General features: G+C 36.5%; 1 protein-coding gene and 2 non-coding genes across 5 annotated transcripts; 1 reads left to right on the top strand and 2 right to left on the bottom strand.

Moving 5' to 3' along the window:
- The first annotated feature begins 13,469 nt into the window (after window positions 1–13,469).
- LOC117323464 (solute carrier family 25 member 45-like) lies at window positions 13,470–17,245 on the top strand. Of its 3 annotated transcripts, none has more exons than XM_033878696.1 (6): window positions 13,470–13,615; window positions 14,398–14,461; window positions 14,827–14,870; window positions 15,761–15,841; window positions 16,418–16,664; window positions 16,763–17,245. In XM_033878696.1, exons 2-6 carry the CDS (start codon window positions 14,416–14,418, stop codon window positions 17,230–17,232), a joined length of 888 nt encoding a protein of 295 aa, XP_033734587.1. In that variant the 5' UTR covers window positions 13,470–13,615; window positions 14,398–14,415; the 3' UTR covers window positions 17,233–17,245. The 3 variants fall into 3 exon arrangements, with proteins under 3 accessions (XP_033734587.1, XP_033734588.1, XP_033734589.1); XM_033878697.1 differs by having other exon boundaries at window positions 14,402–14,461; window positions 14,827–14,868; window positions 15,759–15,841; XM_033878698.1 differs by lacking the exons at window positions 13,470–13,615; window positions 14,398–14,461; window positions 14,827–14,870 and having other exon boundaries at window positions 15,801–15,941.
- A 2,938-nt stretch (window positions 17,246–20,183) lies between these two features.
- Window positions 20,184–20,255, bottom strand: Trnap-agg. The gene has a single exon. It is a non-coding gene; the product is annotated as a tRNA-Pro (tRNA).
- A 1,137-nt stretch (window positions 20,256–21,392) lies between these two features.
- Window positions 21,393–21,464, bottom strand: Trnap-agg. Its single transcript has one exon. It is a non-coding gene; the product is annotated as a tRNA-Pro (tRNA).
- Between the last annotated feature and the right edge of the window lie 188 nt (window positions 21,465–21,652).

The raw sequence follows: 21,652 nt of genomic DNA on the forward strand, positions 1-21,652 counted from the left end.
ATAATTCTAAGTCACAAAAATAACCAAACCTGAAAAATAGCCCAGCTGTCATGCTCACAAGTGTCTATAGCACAGAGTAGGAGCATTTGTTTGACCGGATTTGACTTTATGTAGGTATAAACACATATTTTGTTTTGACCTTGAAATGCAAATGGCGACTGTGGATGATATAACACAAATATGGCATAAATGGAGGCATTTCAGCCATTAAAAATGCTCCTATATCATACTTTTAAGACATCTGATTATAGTAAGAATGACCTTTTTAAGACAAATTGTGAAACTGGTGAGTTTTGGGCCTTTTTCAGAAATATATATCTTTTACCCCAAATTCAACTGATGGACATTTTTTCCTAAAAACAGTCTTCCTGCCATGTCTAGAGTTCTCTATAGTATCTAATATGAACATTTTTGACGTTTGAAATACCTTCTTATATGCCATAATTGTGTGATATTCACAACCGCCATTTGCATTTCAAGGTCTAAATAAAATCAGTGTTTATACATACATGTATAATTAAGTCCAAACTAGTCAAACAAATGCTCCTATTTTGTGCTTTAGACCCTTGTGAGCAAAACGACATGACTGTTTTGCACAATAAATGCGATACAAATGAGTTAATTATGACCCCCTGAAACATGCATTTTTCTCATGTTTTGTTGAAATTTACGAACTAGTGAACAAATCAAATGTCAACAGCAAGGCCCACAGTTTGACATAATACATATAAAATTTTACTTCTATTAAATTGCACCCTAGTAGGGATGTATAGCCTTGTAAAATATCAACTGTTTTGGCTGGATTTGCTGTTTAGATGCCCATCAACGTAAACATTTAAAAAATCTGTTTTTAGTTCATCTGACCCAAAGGGTCAGGATGACCTAAAGCCATCGTGTTCCGTCCGTCGTCGTCCGCCGTGCTCCTTAACCCTTGGATGGATTACAAACAAATTTGGTTTGAAGCATCATTGGGGAAGAGCAATCATATTTTATATAAATGAGGCTGGTCTGACCCCTTGGGCCAGAGGGGCAGCGCCCCAAAAGGGGAACTTTTGTGAATTTTTGCTTTAAAACCCTACTCCATCTTGACCCTTAAATGGGTTGGATTGCAACCAAATTTGGTGTGAAACATCGTTAGGGGAGGGCAATCATATTTTATATAAATGAGGCTGGTGTCACCCCTGGGGCCAGAGGGGCGGGGCCCCAAAGGGGGAACTTTAGTGAATTTTTGCTTTAAAACCCTACTCAATCTTAACCTTTGGTTACATTACAACCAAATTTGATGTCAAACATCATCAGGGAGGGTGATAATATTTTATATAAATGAGGCTGGTCCGACCCCTAGGGTCATAGGAGTGGGGTCCAAAAGGGGGAACTTTGCTGAAATTTTGCTTTAAAACCCTACTCCTCCTTAACCCTTGGGTGGATAACATCCAAATTTGGTGTGAAACATCATCAGGGAAGGGCAATCATATTTTAAATAAATGAATTTGATATGACCCCTAGAGGACTGAGTGGCGGGCCCCAAAGGGGAAATTTGGTAAATTATTGCTTTAATTAAAACTCTACTCCTTTTTAACCCTTGGCTGGATTACATCCAAATTTAGTTTGAAACATCATTAGGGGAGGGTAATTATATTTTATATGAATGAGGCTAGTGTGACCCCTGGGGACACAGGGGCGAGGCCCCAAAAGGAAAACTTAGCCAAAATTTTGCTTTAAATCATTACTCCTTAATGGATTACGAAACTTCATATGGAGACAGCAATCATAATTTATATAAATGAGGCTTGTTATGCCCCTTGGGACAGATGGTTCATGTCCCTATTGGGGAAGTAAGCCAAAATCTTGCGTAACAAGTGCAATCAACGATTGCGAAAGCTCACCGGCGGCAGCAATCACGTGCACACTATGCATTTATTTTTAGCTCACCTGGTCCGAAGGACCAAGGTGAGCTTATGCCATACCGTTGCGTCCGTCGTCCGTCCGTCCGTCCGTCAACAATTGACTTCTTCTTCATAACCACACATCAGAATTTGACCAAATTTGGTCAGAAGCATCCCTATGGGGTGGGGACTCAAAATTGTACAAATGGTGGGGCTGACCCCCAAGGGGTCTGAGGGGCGGGGCCAAAAGGGGTCAATTTGGCTCTTTTATTATAAACGACTTCTCTGAAACCAAGCAATGGATATCGCTCATATTTGCCTGGTAACATCACTATGGGGTGGGGATTAAAAATTGTACAAATGATGGAGCTGACCCCCCAGGGTCCTGAGGGGCGGGGACAAATGTGGTCAAAGGGCTATATTGATATTAGCGACTTCTTCTCTGAAACCAAGCAATGGATATTGCTCATATTTGCCTGGTAGCACCACTATTGGGTGGGGATTCAAAATTGTACAAATGGTGAGGCTGACCCCCAGGGGGCCTGAGGGGTCAATTTGGCTAAATTGATATGAACAACTTCTCCACTAAAACCAAGCAATAAATATTGCTCATATTTGACTGTGAGCATCCTTTTGGGGTTGGGATTAAAAATTGTACAAATGGTGGGGCTGACCTCCCTGGGGCCTGAGGGGCGGGGCCAAATGTGGTCAATTGGGCTATATTGATATAAACGACTTCTTCTATGAAACCGAGCAATGGATATTGCTCATATTTGCCTGGTAGCATCACTATTGGGTGGGGATTCAAAATTGTACAAATGGTGAGGCTGACCCCCCGGGGGCCTGAGGGGCGGGGCCAAGAGGGGTCAATTTGGCTGAATTGATATGAACAACTTCTTCTCTGAAACTAAACAAGGGATATCGCTCATATTTGCCTAGTAGCATCCTTTTGGGTAGGGATTCAAAATTTTATAAAGGAAGGAACTGACCCCCACTCCCCCCGGGATGCAGAGGGCGGGGTCAAAAGGGGTCAATTGGTTTAAACAACTTTTTTCTGAAACTAAGCAATGGATATCACTCACATTTGTGTGGTATTATCCCTATGGGGTTGTGCCAAAAGTCAATTTTATTTCATGGATTAAAGCATTTTTTGGCATAAAAACTTCACGTACCCATATAAAATGCCTATGATATATTGACATAGCAATACCAGTGACAAATATACTTAATCATCATTCTTTTTTCATATCATGAAATCCAGGTGAGCGATATAGGCACTCTGGGCCTCTTGTTTATGTATGTATAAGCATGTCATTTTGAAATTGTATGTCACATAATATCGCTCCTAGACCTCTAATGGATTTTTAACCAAATAAGAAGGGTGTGCACTTTCAAGCTTTCCAAAACTAACCCCCAAAATCTTTAAAGTGAGTTTTTTTGTCAAAAAAGTAAGTCAACTAAATGGTAAAATGCCAAAAAAAAATCTTTTTTTTTTCTGCATGATTTTGCCAAAGCATCACTCCTGGATCTCTAATGAATGTATAAACCAAATTAGAAGGTGATAGGTGTATACTTTTGGACTTGCCCACAAAACTTTAAAGTGAGTTTTGGTGCCAAAAAAGTTAAGTCCACAAAATGGTAAAATGCGAAAAAAAACCCAATTTTTTCTGCATGATTTTGCCATAACATCAGTCCTAGACCTCTAATGCATGTATAAACCAATTGAGAAGGGCATGATGTGTATACTTATGGACTTACAAGCTTTCAAAAAACTTACCCCTTGGGGTGGGACACCGACGCCAGGTGACAGCATTAGATCTCAGTTACTCGTAACCGGTGAGCTAACAATGCTTCTTCTTAATGCCTTAATTGATCACAACCATATTTAGTATGAAACATCATCGGGGAAGGGCAATCCTAATTGCTATAAATGAGGCTTGTCCCACCCATGGGGACAGAGGGACATGGCCCAAAATTGGGAACTTGGCTGAAATTCTGCCTTTAAGATGCTAATCCTCCTTGAGCCAAAATAGATAAAAACCAAATGAAACATAACTGGCTGCATATAGACAATTGTTTGGCAGATGACCGTTAAGGCCCATGGGCCTCTTGTTTTCCGAAACAAGAGGCCCATGGGGCCTGTATCGCTCACCTGGTTGGATTTGACAAAACGTCAAAATAATGTTCATGTTCAATTTGTTAATACACATACTCTCTAAGGGACTGAAAGACCCTACAGATTATTTTTACAATATAGTTGTGTTTAAAGAAACTAATTCCCTTAGAGTGGGGAAAGACCCTTGGGCCTATTTTTACATAAGAATTGTGTTTATCCCTTAATGTCCAGCGATGATGTACATAGTTATGGGATGGAGGGTTACAGTAACCATTTATGCAAAATCTGTTCCCCTTTCACCAAGGATGTTTCTGATCAAATTGGGTTCAAATCCATTTAAAACTTTATGAATAGTAGCGATATAAAGACAAATCTCTATTTGGCCCCACCCTTCAAGCCCTTGGGGGGGGGGGGGGGGGGGTCAGAGTCAATATTTATATAAACTCTCTTTCCCCCCCTTCCCCCAAGGATATTCCAGACCAAATTTGGTTCAAATCCATTCATAACTTTATGATAAATAGCGATTTAAAGGATAAACCCCTATTTTCCCTATTGGGCCCCGCCCCTAATGCCCCTGGGGGTTCAGAGTAAAAATTTATACAACCCTGTTCCCCTTCCCCCAAGGATGTTCCTGACCAAATCTGGTTAAAATCCATTAAAAACTTTATGACAAGTAGCAATTTAAAGATTAATCTCTATTTCCCCTATTGGGCCCACCCCTCAGGCCCCTGGAGGGGGGGGGGGGGGGGGGGGGGGGGCGAGGGGGCAAGGGCAAACCAACCGTTTATACAAAATTGGTTCCCCTTCACCCAAGGATGTTTCAGACCAAATGTGGATCAAATCCCTTTATTCCTACAAAAGAAAAAGGATTTCAAAGAATTTGCTATATTTCCCCTATTGTGCCCCGCCCCTCAGGCCCCTGGGAGGCCAGATGTTCCTGACCAAATCTGGTTAAAATCCATTAAAAACTTTGACTAGTAGCAATTTAAAGACTAATCTCTATTTCCCCTATTGGGCCCCACCTCTCAGGCCCCTGGGGCGGCCAGACCCATCGTTTATACAAAATTGGTTCCCCTTCACCCAAGGATGCTTCAGACCAAATATGAATCAAATCCCTTCATTTCTACAGAAGGATTTTAAAGAATTTGCTATATTTCCCCTATTGGGCCCCACCCCACCATTTACACCAAATTGGTTCCCCTTCACCCAAGGATGCTTCAGACCAAATTTGGTCAAAATCCACTGAGTAGATTAGGACTAGTAGCGATTTAAAGGAAAAGTTGAAGGACGGACAACGGACGGACGCCGCGCCATGCCATAAGCTCACCGGCCCTTTGGGCCAGGTGAGCTAAAAATAATTTTATTTAACTCCGGCAGGGGATAGTTTAACCCCCACAGGATCATATTACCATAAATTATTATGCCTTTCAACACTTGCACCAAAAACTTAACATAAGCTCTCACTCTTCTTCGAAGAGACGAGTTAAAAAGGAATACTATGAAAAAATAACAATTGTGTAATACTACAACTTGCCAAGATATTTTCCCCTTGAGAAATGATAAGGACCAGGTAATATTGGTAGCGGTGGTTAAACTTATTACATGTAAAAGATTTCCTATGAATTTACTTCTTATTCTATGCAGTATTCTAGTTTTTGAAATTTTTGAAATGATAGATGTATATTCTTCGGACCCAAAAAGGGAAATCTGAGCCAATTCTTTAAAAATCTTTTTTTCGCAGTAATGACAAAGCTTATCCAAGGTCAAGGTCATTAGGCTAAAACGTCTAAAAATTTCGTATAGATCTTTATACGTTTTCCCAAAAAATATTACTAGTGTTATAGCTAGTTTTTATGGGATGGTGGGCTATTCAAATTGCCCTGCGTGCGTGGTCTGTCAACAATTCTTGTTATCGCTATTTCTCATTTTTAACTGAACAAAAGTAATGCCACACACCCAAAGAACCTCTATGCAAAGACTCAGCATCCTAATACTATTATTAATTGAATGGTGTGCCATTATAAAACTTTAACCTCAAGAATACAGAAAAAAACAGTTAAGTCCTTAATATGGCAAAAAAAAAAAAAAAAAATAAAAATATTTTTCATTTTTTACTGAACAAAAGTAATGCCACACACCCAAAGAACCTCTATGCAAAGAATCAGCATCCTAATACCATTATTAAGTGAATGGTGTGCCATTATAAAACTTTAACCGGACTGATGGACTGACGGACGGAGGCAAAACCTAGTCCCCCCTCCCCGGTTTCACCGGCAGGGCACTAATAAGCAATGGGCAATAACTCTTTAAAATATTTAACTTAGAAATTGTCTTAGACAAAGAGATAATAACAAATCTTGTTATTTTCAAGTCTATTTATTAACCAAGAAAATTTCAGGGGCACCTTCAGCAAGTTAAATTCTACAGTCTGGTCAAGATGACCTTCACATTTTCACACTAAAAATTCCTCTCCAAAGGACACTTTCCACAATCCTTGGCAGCATAATGATCTTCACCAAAATAGGTTGTTTGGTCTGTAAGGATGCACCATAAAAACACCAAACAGGCGAACTCTATCCGAGGACCTGTAAAATAGATTGTGGTGTAATAAAACTGCCTAACATGCCGAGACTGTTGAAATTTTCAACATTTTTAATGCTTTGAAATTTATTTATTCTACTTGATCTGTATGTCGAGATGAGTGTCTTGTTCCTATGTATATATTAGAACGTTTCTGTACTTCTATCCTCTTTTAATCCAAATATTATCTGTAAAGATGATAAACTAATACGTACCAGTACCACTGACAGACTTCCGTCCCCGTCATGGACACTGTAAAAGATTAAAGACTAATTGATAATGATGTCGAAAATTAATTACAATTACCTGAAGCAGCTTGTAACATAAGACTGTACATGTCTAATTTTCATAGTTGTGAAACAAAATTGCTATGTAATTTATGAATAACACAGTCAAAATCCAAGATGGCTGCCTGGCGGTTGAATGGGCACCTACATGTGAAGATGAATACATGTATCCTTCTGGTCCTTCAACAAATATTGATAACAATAAGGATTGTTTACAGATGGACAACTGATGTTAAGGCGATTAGAATAGCCATCGGATGATGGACACCGAAACTAGAACTGTTGCTGGGATGACTGACAAATACGCCCAGCATTTTTTAAATTTTTATTGTGTCGGTTTACAAATTTGAATATGCCCTAAAAATGAGAATGAATAACCAGACAAGTGTGTTCAATTTTAATATAAAAGGAGAATAACTAAAAAAAAATGCAAAATCATTTCAAGGGGCACATCTTCACATTGTACTGGTTATTCCCACAAATTTTTGAAAAGATCTGCTGAACACAGAGCAAATACATAGCTTGACAACATTTGCCTAGAAGCAGTGTTCAATTTTTATATAAAAGGGGCATGACTCCCTAAAAAGCGGGAAAAATGCAAAATCCTTTCAGTGGGCATATCTCCACATTGTACTGATCTCCCCTCACCCCCAAACATTGTTGCAGGGGGTATAAAAAGTTGAATTTTAATTTTCATAAAATAAACCAGTGACCTGTGACCTATCAATCTAATGGACTAAAGTTATTGCCAGATGGCATAACTAAAAACCTCTGAAATAGTATATTTTCACTATGATAGCAGCTGTAACATACAACTTCAAGGACATGTCCATGTGGTTGCATTTGAATTTGGTTCAACGTCTTGATGCTAATTATGTGTCAAAAAATAAGAGACCATCATTCCAAGTTAAATACTTATTCTTCTATTGTTATTTCATGTATGAAAGGTATGGTATGTTTATGTTGCAGTTTTTTTTTCTTTAAAATATCTGTTGCCAATAAAAGCTAGCCTATATGTTGAATCACCCTTTGTACTATAACCTTTTCCTAAAAAGCATATCAACATTTGTATTGTATGTACACAACATTTTATACCATCATTTGTTGACAATTTAAATGAAAATAATAAAATCAGCTTTTTATAAAGTGCTTTTGTTTCCAACCAGTAAAACTGTAGGAGTTATTTCCCTTCGTTGACTAAACTGAATTACTCATCCTAACCCCGTTTGTAAAACAATCTAGTCAACACAATCTGTATTTAGTCGTTTTTTTTCGATTTTATCATTTTTAATGATCATTGCACAGTCGAATCGACATCAAATATCCACCGCGGAGAAACTAAACGGAATTTGAGGATGAAGGAGTTATGTGCCCTTGTATTAAATCATTTTCATTGTATGTATTCCAATTTAACGGGAAAACAAGAATGTAGGGCCGAAAAAAATACAGCATGACCGTTTTACCAGTCGGACCGGTGTTGTTCGTTTATGAAATAAAGACGGACCTGGTCATTTTATATTGTTTTCAGACGAGGCTTGACAGACTTCCAAGGCCTGTAATAGGCTGTATAACATTTGCACGTCCGTCAAGTTATATGTTTGAAATTTTACTTAAAACCTGCCGAAACGGTTTGTCCGCATAAATGAACAGACCCCTGACTAGATGTCTATAGACTTAAAGGCTTTTTAGTTTGTTATGCGCTCTCTGCCACTATGAGAAGGGAAATAATATAGCAATATAAGTATAGGTCTCGTAACAAATAAACAAATTCATTATTAAACAACTTACTAATATGATGATTAATGAAGTGAGATATAAACTCGTTAATGATTAATAAACATATAACATCAAAGAGCAAATGCGTATTTAATATCTTACCGAAACGATAAGTCCTTCTGGCTTGACGGCGGCGGGAAAACTGAAGTGTCCCAAAAGTCCGTGCACTACATGTAGCAGTTATTGATATTCCGATTGCATGATAAAAAAATGAAAAAAGAAAAACTTTAACATGTCAAAGCCCCTACGATAGATACAGACTCTCCCGGTCCGGCCCCTACCTAATCATACACTATATGTATTATATATGTACACTATATAACTATTGTGTATATATTGTATATGTATACGTATTGCTTGTTGGGACATCTCCAACCCTTGGTAAACTTTACTTGTGTCATTGCATAATCAATTTTGGTATACTTAGTTTTTTTCAGTACATACGTCACATGAGAGAAAAAACAACTTAAATAGCGATTCTTCCTGCTAGTTCTTTTATTCATTTCCGGAGACCAAACGAGTACAAGAAGAAGAAAAAACCTGAAAAACAAATGTAGCCAATATAGCCGGTATTCTAAGTACATACAATAATTTTAGAATGACCACTCGCTAGCCAATACTTTTATAATGGGATGTTCACTTATAATTGACAGATATGATATAATTATAACATTATTATGTAAGCATCCACATACTTACCTTCCAAGACATCAGTCTGGTAAAATAATCGTCCAAAATCAAGTCAGAAAGCTATTGCAAGGACCTCAGAGGATGTGTCCTTTGCTTTGTATTTTTTTTCGCTATTGCAAAAGTGCATGCTTTCCCATACTTTCACATCCTAATTTACATATAAGAGACACACAACTCCTTATATGGACTTGCACAAGACGACCACTGAACTACACAGGTATGACATACGACTGTACTATAAATAGACAAGGTAATTTCCACATTACAATATAACTTTAACATTGTAATCAAAATATACCTTGATTAGCTTTTATAAAAAGACTAATCGACTAATTTTCCCCCCCCCCCCCCCCCCCCCCCCCCCCCCCCCCCCCCCAGGTATCTGACGCGTGTTCCTTGTGACAAGACCTTGTCTTGGGGGTCTTGTCACAAGGAACACGCGTCAGATACCTAGGGGGGGGGGGGGGGGGGGGGGTGTGTCTTGTCACAAGGAACACACGTCCGATACCTAGGGGGTGGGTGGGGTGTCTTGTCACAAGGAACACACTTCAGATACCTAGGGGTGTGTGTGTCTTGTCACAAGGAACACACGTCAGATACCTGGGGGGGGGGGGGGGGGGGTCTTGTCACAAGGAACACACGTCAGATACCTAGGGGGGTGTCTTGTCACAAGGAACACACGTCCGATACCTAGGGGGGTGGGTGGGGTGTCTTGTCACAAGGAACACACTTCAGATACCTAGGGGTGTGTGTGTCTTGTCACAAGGAACACACGTCAGATACCTGGGGGGGGGGGGGGGGGGGGGGGGTCTTGTCACAAGGAACACACTTCAGATACCTAGGGGTGTGTGTGTCTTGTCACAAGGAACACACGTCAGATACCTAGGGGAGTCTTGTCACAAGGAACACACGTCAGATACCTAAGCGGTATCCCCATTAGTATTGATAAAACACTCTTTTATAAAAACTTTAACCAAACAGTCTACAGACGCCGACACTTGGAGTATAGCAATAGATCCCCCGAACTCGAGCTAAAAAATACAGGTCTGAAAATCTGTTCTACACCACAGGCGTCTGCTTCTGGTTAGTACTTATAGAAAAAAAAAAACTTTGCCCCTACTCTTACTATATCAACTAAGGAGTAGGGGCTATATTTTTCTATAAATACTAACCAGAAGCAGACGCCTGTGTAAACACACCAGAAAATGTCGAATTACACATGTAGACTGTAACAAATTATCAGGTTCCTGTGGCTGTTGCAAACTGTATAAAATTACACCCATGGTATAAAAAGTTATGTTATATGAGTTATTTCCCTTGAATGTGTATAGTCCATCGAAATATGGTTTTTGAGAGTTGGCTGTTTAGAGTTAACCTGGACATATTATTACAACATTTAATTTTTGTTTTCTTAATCATCGATGTATATGTTGTCATAAAAAAACCCAAACAAACAAATATATTTTTTGATAATATGCTTATTAAATAGAGCCAAGAATTTTAAGATAAGACCTGTCCATATGTAATACAGGTTAGGCAAACAAATCAATAGAAACTATTCTATTGCATGAAAGAAATAATGCACCACGAATATTGCACCATGAATATCGCTGAAAGCAGGCAAATGCTGAACATATTGCATTTTTAAGACGGAACAAAAATAATGATCATTATCATCAACACTAGCTTAGAATAAATGCATTGAAATATAGCATACGTATTTAATTTTATTCAATGAAATTAAGTAACCCTGCAAGTTGACCTTTGTGTCCAACTTGGAATTGTTTCAAAGTCCACATAGAAGGGAGAAGGGTTTCGTGTTTCGTGGGCGTACTTTAACATCAATCACCATATTGTGCACGAATAGTACCAATTTGTTATGTTTAATATTTGAGGTTAAAAAACTATATGCGTGTTAGGGATAATTCAATGGAGAATAGGACACATGTTAACAAATTGAAATTGCTATCTTAAGATGCAATATGAATTAACAATAATACTACAAGTATTTACAGAAATAATTAACTTTATTGGAAACCATATACATATATATATATATATATATAGTGTAGTGTTTGTCCGGGGGAATTAGCTCAATATTATCTTTTCAAAATCAAAAACCACTCGTAACACGTGTTTCGTTTTCTCTCGATAATCGCCTTCTCTCTATTTATTTTTCCTCTAATCACAAAAGAGTTCAACAAACCTCAAAACTGCAAGTTGGGAGTTATCGCCCTTACCACAGTTCCCAGACCAGTAATTACTATTATACATAACAATAGATTCCTACGAATCTACTGGCATAATTTTTTTTGATGATGTATTTTTTTGCATGTCATTGTTAAAGAAGGACTTTTGAATAATCAGACTTGTTGAATACGGAAGAACATTACCGCCATGAATTATACACTTATATTTGAAAAAAGTGCAGTTATGATATCTGTTCTTAAATACTAATAAACAAATATTATCGGATGCATTTATTTAACTATAGATAGTATATGTACTTTTGATATATATAATTAACAGTATATCTTATCTTAAATAATAAGTGCAACTTGTCGTGCAACTTGTCATGAACAAATAAAAAACATATGTAATTAACAAAGAGTTTACAGAATTAGCATGACACAAATAAAGATTTCTCTCAAAAGTCCAATTTTTCATTATTTTTCAGTCAGTGTCATATTTGAACATTTTCGGGATTTTTTGTAATATACATTTAATCTATTAAACCAATTATCTTTTTTTTCTTTCAAGTTTTGACTCTTCATGGCTGAGATAATCACTGAAAATTAAATGAAAAATTTGTATGCACAGCAAAATTTTGATGTTAGGTGTAGATAACCACCTTAAGTATGCCAGTGTAGGGAACTAGTCTCTTTTGCTAAAGTAAAAAGTACAGACTATGTCCTTTAAGAGAGATTTACATTAACTGTAGTCATGGATATAGCCTAGAGACGGAGATTTGTTATTGGCATAACTCTTCATAATAGAAAAGACGGCTGGAAAGAAAACCGACCCCTGACACACTCGACTGTTAAACTCCAAGGGAATAGTCAAGGGATCGTACGTTGTAGAATATTCACGATTATCTCATAGCTTTAATGGTGAAATGTCCTTCTTCGTTACGTTGTAGGCAACAACTGCTATAAAAGACACAAAATATATTAACACATTTCATTAACAAATTGAGAGTTTGATACAATAAAACCAATCGTCATCTAATTGCATAATTCAGATCGAGGTACATGTAAGTAGCTGGTTCTTGTCGGCAGTCCTTGATCTTCCAGCAGGATATTGGTATACTCTTGGGAACAAACTGTGGGCAACTTAGTATTTGATTACAGTCAAAAAGCTTATCAGAACAGGTAACGAAGACATTGTTAAGTCCTTCAATTCACCCAGAGCTATAATGACGATGTTTATCATCAAAGAATTGACAAAAACATTTATCGGTCATGCCGATCGGTAATACTATGTAGAACTTGAAATCAAGGACATCACAGACTTTTCATCTTCAGCTGCTTACCTTAATCTGTAGGAAAACCTTACAACTAAGCTGCATCATACGCGTGATTATTTCAATTTCTCAATTGTTTTGAAGAACGCCCCCGGATTTTACCTAAAGTTGCATGGTGGGCGTTGTTGATGAAGCAGACGACGCTTATTTTCCCGGAATACTTGGTCTTATCATCTTTGTACCAATTTTCGCCATGCAAATATTTATTGTGTTCATATTCATTTCATCGAATGCTGATTTCTTTGTATGTCGGCATTTTTCGTTTGTTTTTGAGGAATGGAATAATGACTGGTGCCTACTTGATGGTCCAAAGAAGCTGTCCATGTCTCTCTCTCTCTCCCAAAACTTGGGAACTGAAGTTAATAGATTAGATAGATGAAATGAGTCAAAACTTGCATGACAATACCATCTGTTTCAAATTATCATATGACAGAAAATTCCAATCAAGTGTACATGAAGAGCGTATCAAAACCGTGAGTGGTTTATCTCGGCAGTCTACTATAACTTATCATTATACAAAGTGGACGGGAAGGATTTTACTGCAGATAGTGACATACCTTATCTTGATGGATTATAGATACGAAAGATAAGGAAGAACAACATCATCTGGTATTTCCCATATACAGGTAACACATGGAACGATAACTGTATCCCATATACACTGACGTACCTTTAACACAAAGGAGGGTGGTTATTCCGCTAAGTTCCATCAGAATACATCATCGGGTGGGACTAGACGCTCTTTTCCTGTATACAGGTAAGTGGAATATTTTATTTAATTGTTAAGGGCTACAGTTATAACATTATAATATATACAGCAGATAAGTGATTCATTGTGTTAATGAAGCTACCTGGAGTGAATATCGAAGGTTTATTAGGAACAAGAACAGCGAGACCGAAGGGTAGTTTGTTTTCATCAAAAACCTTTCTTGGGATGAATATATTTGATAGCCAATTCAAGTAATTGGGGGTTGGTGTTGTAATGGTCAAAATATTTTGGAATTGTGATAATACTTGTACGCTAAATGTATGAGTAATGTTTGTTTTACAGACCAAGATTATTATAATAGCATACTGCCCAGTCACTACGTTTTTACCAAAGAATGCTAAAATGTTGGTCAAAAGTAAGAAACTACAATGAGATTTTTCATCACAAATTGGGACATTTTGAAGAAATTTGTGTCTTTTCATCAATAAAACCTCAGATTATATCAACTCCTAGTTGTTTGAGCTATATTTAGACTAATGCATATTGGTTCTTTGTTTTTCGATCTTAACATTCATCCATCTGTATAGATACAGTATAAATATGTTTTTTAAAGACAAAAGTCGCCTTATAATAGCAAGAAAAGAGATATAATAACAAGGATTTGGGTTTCTCAATAGAGATACAAAATAACACTTTTTCACACATTTTTTGTTTTATTTTTTATTCTTATTTTTTTTTATTTTTCAAAACAAAAATGTGTATTTTTTTAAAACTGAATAAGTATGTAACTTTATGACAAATATGAAAGTAATGCTATCATTTTTGGTTAGCAAGAACTACCGAGAAGGATGTCGGGACACTGGTCACATGACTACCTAGCTGGTGGAGTAGGAGGTAAGGTTAGTACCGTTAGTAATCTAGCAAATAAACAGTAATTTCACACTACATATATATCTTGTATAGCATTTATTGTTTGAACTTGTTTTGCATTGATATATTTTCGGGACATCAAATTAAAGCTGTATGTACCATAAATATATCTTTATAAACATGATATATTTCCCATAAAAAGAACACGAAAAAAATGGCTTAATAGGGCAAGATGGCTTTTATACAGACAATTATTATACATTGTGTTACATAATCCTTCTGTAGGTCACCATAGCTGTTGATAGGATGTTAAACAATACAAAACCATACCTGTAATAGAGGCAGATTTCACTGTATAACATATATAGCATTTGGTTGTTTCTATACAGGTGCAGCAGGACTCCTGGTTGGTCATCCATTCGATACCGTAAAGTGAGTAGAGCAGAATTAAAAAAAACCCATCACTTTCCTCTGATTTACAACCAAGGCTATTTTTCCAGTATCATATATGTACAAGAAAAACAAAAAATGACGTTTACACCTTGCAATTGTTCATTATAAGTGTTTTTTCTAAAACAATGTGAATTTTTGAATTTGGAAGCTTCGTTATGAACAAAAACCTTCCTAAAATAACAAAACTTGGTGCATTTCTGGCGCCATTTATGACACACATCTTTCGTTAAATCTATTGAAGATAAAGTAGACTAGCTACATGTAGCTTAATATCTATGGCACATTAATCAATACATTTCTAACGCAGAATCGGATAATAATTGTTACCATATCACTTCCCAATTGATCAGGGGTAATTCTCCAAAATACCTGCAGTGAAATTGCTTACTTGGTTAATATTTCTTATAGGATGCCAAAACAAAACAGACACCTTTGGATAAATTAATGATATCATTGGGTAATGGTCGTTGATATGCCTGTCGGTTTCGTTGTCACAGCCCCTGTTTGACCTATATTTAAATGGTGCTGGCATCGATGAAGGGGGAAAAATCTTACCTTCTCTGAACAGTGAACATCAAGACGTGTTTTTATATTTTCAGAGTCTCCATAAATTTTCCTTTTGTTCGTACTTCTAAATTACTCTTCCCACGCCATTGTCTGATTGGGTTTTATGCACTCATATGCAGGACATGTTTTGTACAAGTGAAAATTTGTTTATCTTGTACCAACTAAATGTTGCTGTTCCTAAATTCTGCCCAAACTTAAGAAAAGGATTGTCAAAAAGTTTGTTATAAGAGCTTAATATATTGAATGTTGTGATTCTACCATGTATTGTCTTACATACTTAACACAAATGCTCCCCTCTCTTAGGTTCAGTTACAGATCAGAGCACTCGGCCAGCGTTACCAAGGGACGATTGACGCTGTATCCGGCATCAATCAGACAGGCTGGGTACGTAGTTCAACCAAACTTGTTGTGGTCAACCAACGTATGTTATCCGGGATATGCCGGTGTGAGAAATTCATTTTGGTCCATCATGTTCTCGAAAAAGGTAGTTGTTTTAGGATAATTTTGAGGTATCTATGTTATTATTTCAGTTCTTATATAGCCAATGTTATACGCGTGCACGAATATCAGAACATAAAATATCCTGATCAGTTATACTTGTTTGTGAAATCAATTTAGTATTCATCATCATATATACCAGTCGGATTCCAGGAGATGAGTACCCTTTTTGTGTGAACGTGACATCTTTATTGACCACACTGTTGTTTTTGCTTCTCTTTTCATATATACATACCTTTACATCCAATGGCTATAAGACCGAATAATACTTTTCCAAACCACATTTATAGTTAACTCATTGCTCCAATGTTTTTCGATACTCTTGTGTTTATACGAAAACATTGTCATTTCTATGTATATCATGTATTGTGACATATCAATAGTGCTAGAAACCGATGGTTTTTGTTATAGACATTTCCATTTAGAGTTGCAGATCTACCATTTTTATTCCGTGTGTTTTAGGTACGGGGATTTTTCCGAGGACTGTCATGGCCTCTGTTTACCTTCGGTATAGTAAACAGCATACTTCTTGGAGTCTATGGCAACACAATGAAGATCTTAGAAAAGAAGGACCCAAAAGACCGGAAGACGCATTATACAAATGTGTACTTGGCCGGATGTACCGGTGGAGCAGCCTTCCAAGTGGTAGCAATACCATTTGATTACATAAAAGTAGTTCTTCAATCGCAAATTCAGCACAAAAAGGAAGGTATGCAACATCGTAATTGTTAGTGGCTTGTTTTATATGTCGTTAATATTTTTGCTTTTATTTGCATTTGCATGCTATTATCGGATCCTCTGTTTTAGGTTCTTTTGATTCTCGACAACGGATGCAGTATTTTCGAGGACCTGTAGAATGTACCATTCACACATATCGTACATTAGGCCTATCAGGTTTGTACAAAGGTGGGACTGTCATGGCTGTACGGGACGTTCCAACCTGTGGCCTGTATATGCTCACATATTCCTATATTGGCGACTTTCTCAGGGAAAAACAGTGGACAGACAGTCGAGGCATCGTCGCCGAGCTTATCTCCGGAGGATGTGCAGGAAGTTTGGCCTGGTTTGCCACCATGCCTTTAGACGTTATAAAAAGCCGATACCAGGCAGATTTTAATGGTGTTTATAAAAGACCTCTTGATTGTGCCATTGCCAGCTATAAAGAGGAGGGTTTCCGGGTGTTTTATAGAGGGACTTTTGTTACTTGTTTACGTGCTTTCCCGTCATGCGCAGTGGCAATGCTGGTATATTCCTATGTATTGGATGTATTAAAGTAAACATTGATAATTATCTATTTTGTTTTTCTTATTGTAACTCAATGCACAAAAATTACTTTTAAAATCACTTACTAGAAACAATTTCATATATTAAGTCAACGTCGGCAGTTTCGTCGATAATGCAGAAGACGTTTATCCTGAAGAAGAAACTGATAGCATCCACAGCAAATTATTGGCGATTTTAAGAAGTTACATTTTAAAACATTTTGGTACATTTTGTATATGAAATGTGCAAAGGACCTCTTTCACGAACAATACAGTTTTGCCAACGAATTATGAACTCAAATATGTAGAGAAAATATACCCAATGAATATTTAACATCAATTTAAAGACAAAAACTTTCGATTTTTAGTCCTTCTATTAGCCGGGTCAGATTTCTACGGAAACAGTATACTCAATTCCGGTTCTTATGCACCAAAAATATTTAGTGTTTAGTTGGTACATTATGTAAACATATAATGGTAAAAATTTCGGGAAAATTCTGGGTCCGGTAAATTTGTCATTCAAAGGTCAAACTGCCAGTAACAATTGAATCTAATTACTTTGAAGTCAAAAAAGGCATCTGATATGGTCAAATGAACTTTTTTTCTAAAGAGTATGATTTACTGCAAATTATGACCCCAAGTAAAGATAAAAAAAATAATAAACTGCGCAATAAATATGTAACATAAATTCAAAGACGAAAAATGCCGAAATTTGAGTAATTTTTTTTAGTTGTTTCAGATTTCTAAGGAAGTGGTAAACCCACTGTCGGTTCTTGCGCACCAAAGATATCTTTAGCGCATTATGTTTGCTTAACTTATTGAACATTTCAAGAAATTTCATGACCGGTTAATGTGTCATTTAATGTAATTGATATTGCTATTTTTGGTATTTATCTTCCTTTTCTTGTTTTTCAGATGACGATATAAATATTTTGATTAAATTTTTTTATACGATAGTATCCATGAAACTATCTCTCAACACAAAGTAAGAGGACCAGAGGGGTCGGTATCAAGTCAGCAAAACACTAAAGAAATACACATGAAAACTATTTGTCATAATTCTTATTTCCTTACGGACATCTCCTTAGTTTATAAAAAGGAATCCAACGCACAAGTGAAGTTGAGATCTGAATGGCCAGGTTACAACACAGAATTGATGAATTTCCGACTTGCTGACTGGAGTGCTTTGGGATTTTCCTGATGCATGTAATAACCCAGATAGTACAGCATCGATGCAATATAAGCGCATATACCCGATGTCCGTTTTACTACTGGACAAAGGCAGTAATGTGCCTTGATTGCATCTTCCATTTTGTTCGTTCCAAATGGGATCCAAACATGGTGTTTTATTTGCGTGAAATCATCACCATGCTGGTACACCCAGATTTCATAGTCACCATCATTTGATTGGTGCTCAACGATGTAACCAGGAGACATTTTTTTCAAGATTCAACCGGGGGAATGATGTGTTTGAAGTTTCTACCATTCACTTTTGGCTCTACGTGTCAGGTTTGCATAGTCACCATCAACCAAACGCACTTTGGTGCAACAGCGATCATCGTTGGCTTGTTGGGAATCCAGTTGTGACTTACCAGCTGGCAGGAAAGGGGGCATTTTAGCATCATAACCCAACTGGGCAGGTTCCACGGTCTACAATAATGATGTCGTTTTCATTTAACCAAGATTTCAGGATATCGAAATTCTCCATGATCAATTTGGTTTTTCTGTCCTCCGTAGGATTTCCCATGATGACTGCTTTTGTGCAGATAAATCTATGTACCATCTAAGATAAGGCTTACATTGTTACCATAACATGTCCTGCCATTCAAAATTTGCAGGATTAATGGCCATACATTTACTTTTCATGTTTGATTCAAACCCTATATTCAAATAGCTGGTGTAGACCTTTTAGGCCATTTACTTCGTTTTGTGAAAATATGGTTTCGTATAATTATAATATCCAGTTAAAAATAAAACAATTATATCATCATTTGAAAAACGAGAAACTGAAGATAAATTCCAAAAACAGCCATAGCAATAACATTGCATTTAATAGTGGCGATTTCGAGATACTGACTCGATATACTTATGACAAATTTACTGGTCATGAAAATTCTCGAAATTCTTATTGAATGAAGCAAACATAATGTGCCAAAAACTTGGTGCACAAGAACCGGAAGAGGATAATCATGTCCGTAAACAATTAAAACAGCTAACAAAAACGCCTCAAAAGTTTGACAAATTTTGTTTTAAAATTTGTGCCTGATTTTTATTGATTATTTAGCTACGCATATGTAGGATCAAAACCTGCAGTAAATCATAATCTTTAGAAAAATAGATCATTTGACCAAATATACACCTCTGACGGAAAAGATTATTTTTGCCATAGCACAGGCCTTCTGGACCTTTTGAATTTTTGAAACCTACTTCGTGTGTTCAATCTAACGGTGCTACAGATAGCATCTGATTTTGGTCAAATGATTTAGTGGGCAAGATTCTATTGTTCGTGCAAGAGGTCCTTTGTAGATATTAATAATAATCGAGAATCATACCCCTAGACCAACGAGCCACTTAGTGTTCGTTAAATATTTACATTGTGTGTAAAATTCAAATAACAAAAAGACTTTACCATAGAGCAGTAATGAGATGACTCTCATAGACAGAGAGATGGTGCTTAGAATTAATCTCCTATAAAAAATACAATACCCTATAAAACATTTATATAACTTTCGAGACAAACTTAGTGTACAATAAAAAATACATATAAACATTACATTATTATATTTATCTAGTACTCCAGAAGTTTCACGTGAAAAGTAATTGATGTTCAAAATTTTGTACCTAATGTACATTTTGAAACTAAATACAAAATTTGTAAAAGACATAGATAACGTTGAATGAACTTCTTTCTCAAAATATTTCGATAAACTACGTATGTCGTCCGGGAAAATAGAAATGCAAAAGTGGGGCTCGTCCGGGATTCGAACCCGGGACCTCTCGCACCCTAAGCGAGAATCATACCCCTAGACCAACGAGCCATATCAAACATATTCATATGAGGGAGAGGTTATGTCAAAGCCTGTAGAGAGATAAGACTATTACCTATGACTCAGGTATAATCAAATTATAAGATAATCATACATGTATTTTACATATGATGCAATTGGAATACCAAAACAGTTCGTATCATTTTTACACACCCATACTCAAATATATTTATTTTGCGTTTTTCTATAGTTTAACTGCATGTATATCACATATTTCTATCTTTATCCACCAAAGTATGACTGAAGTCTGCGAAACAAATACGGAAGAAACAATATATTATACCTGAGTGCTATGTTGTACAATATTAATGTTTGTTCCAAACTTTACAATATAATGTTTTGTAGTTTATTTAGAACGTTATGGAAATAGATATATGCTTATTAAAAAATCAAGTTCTATGTCTACAGGTAAAATAACATAGTATTAAACATCCTTTAGCTTTTGTCAGAACTGAACTGTGTCAACCATTATGATCCATATTACTGTATGATTATATTATCTTTGTTGAATATCTTTAGCTAGTGACATAAAAAGCCGCGGGAATTGTAATATTGATTTTCGACAATGGCTCATTATCTAAATACTTAAATATTGATATACACCGACACGTCGAAAGAGGTTTTATTTCATACAAAATGAAAAATTAGAAACTATAATTCGCCCGAGTCAGTCTCCGATACTTTATATAACATTCCAAATTCCGGAGTATACCTGCATCATATTTGTAGAAATTGCCTTTTTTCCTTATCGATTTTCATCATATACATGTACTTAGTTTGTATATTATGTAAAACATGTTGTATGTACCTATGTGATTGTATTTGTATATGATATTCTGCCTTCGAAAACTTTCTACGACGAAGCCAGAATCATAAAGGTACATGTAATGTGTGATGTTTTCAATAATATACAAAGAACAACGTAATATTTCACGAATTTGGAATTATAACACATGAACTGGTAAATTTCGCTCCCACGCCAATAATAATTTGGTCTTAGGGTTTAATAAAAAAACGCCTGTTTGCTAAATGTCTTTACCGAGCCACTACACACTTCACTAGGTTTTTTTTCAAAGACTTTGCAAGAGGTTCATAAGATAAGAACTAATAAATATTTAAATAAAAGTGGGGCTCGTCCGGGATTCGAACCCGGGACCTCTCGCACCCTAAGCGAGAATCATACCCCTAGACCAACGAGCCATACGTTATATACGTTTACAGGAAAGATGTGTATTAAGTGATAAAACGCTTTGCGAGTTAATTCAGGTTTAGAACAATTTAGATAAAATCTTCGTGTATATCGTTCCGTATAACAAAGCTGAATGATTCATTGTAAAGACAACCCTCCCCTTCTTACACTGATACCTCTGTGTCATTCAATTTTTTTT

Source organism: Pecten maximus, chromosome 3 (assembly GCF_902652985.1).
Source record: "Pecten maximus chromosome 3, xPecMax1.1, whole genome shotgun sequence".
NCBI classification, from domain to species: domain Eukaryota; kingdom Metazoa; phylum Mollusca; class Bivalvia; order Pectinida; family Pectinidae; genus Pecten; species Pecten maximus.

What these genes read in the sequence shown, in the direction of transcription:
- LOC117323464 (XM_033878696.1), top strand. Translation starts at nt 14,416, where the DNA reads ATGTCGGGACACTGGTCACATGACTACCTAGCTGGTGGAGTAGGAG. An exon ending in CCTAGCTGGTGGAGTAGGAG is followed by an intron (nt 14,462 to 14,826) that starts GTAAGGTTAGTA and finishes GTTTCTATACAG; the next exon opens with GTGCAGCAGGACTCCTGGTT. An exon ending in AATTCAGCACAAAAAGGAAG is followed by an intron (nt 16,665 to 16,762) that starts GTATGCAACATC and finishes CCTCTGTTTTAG; the next exon opens with GTTCTTTTGATTCTCGACAA.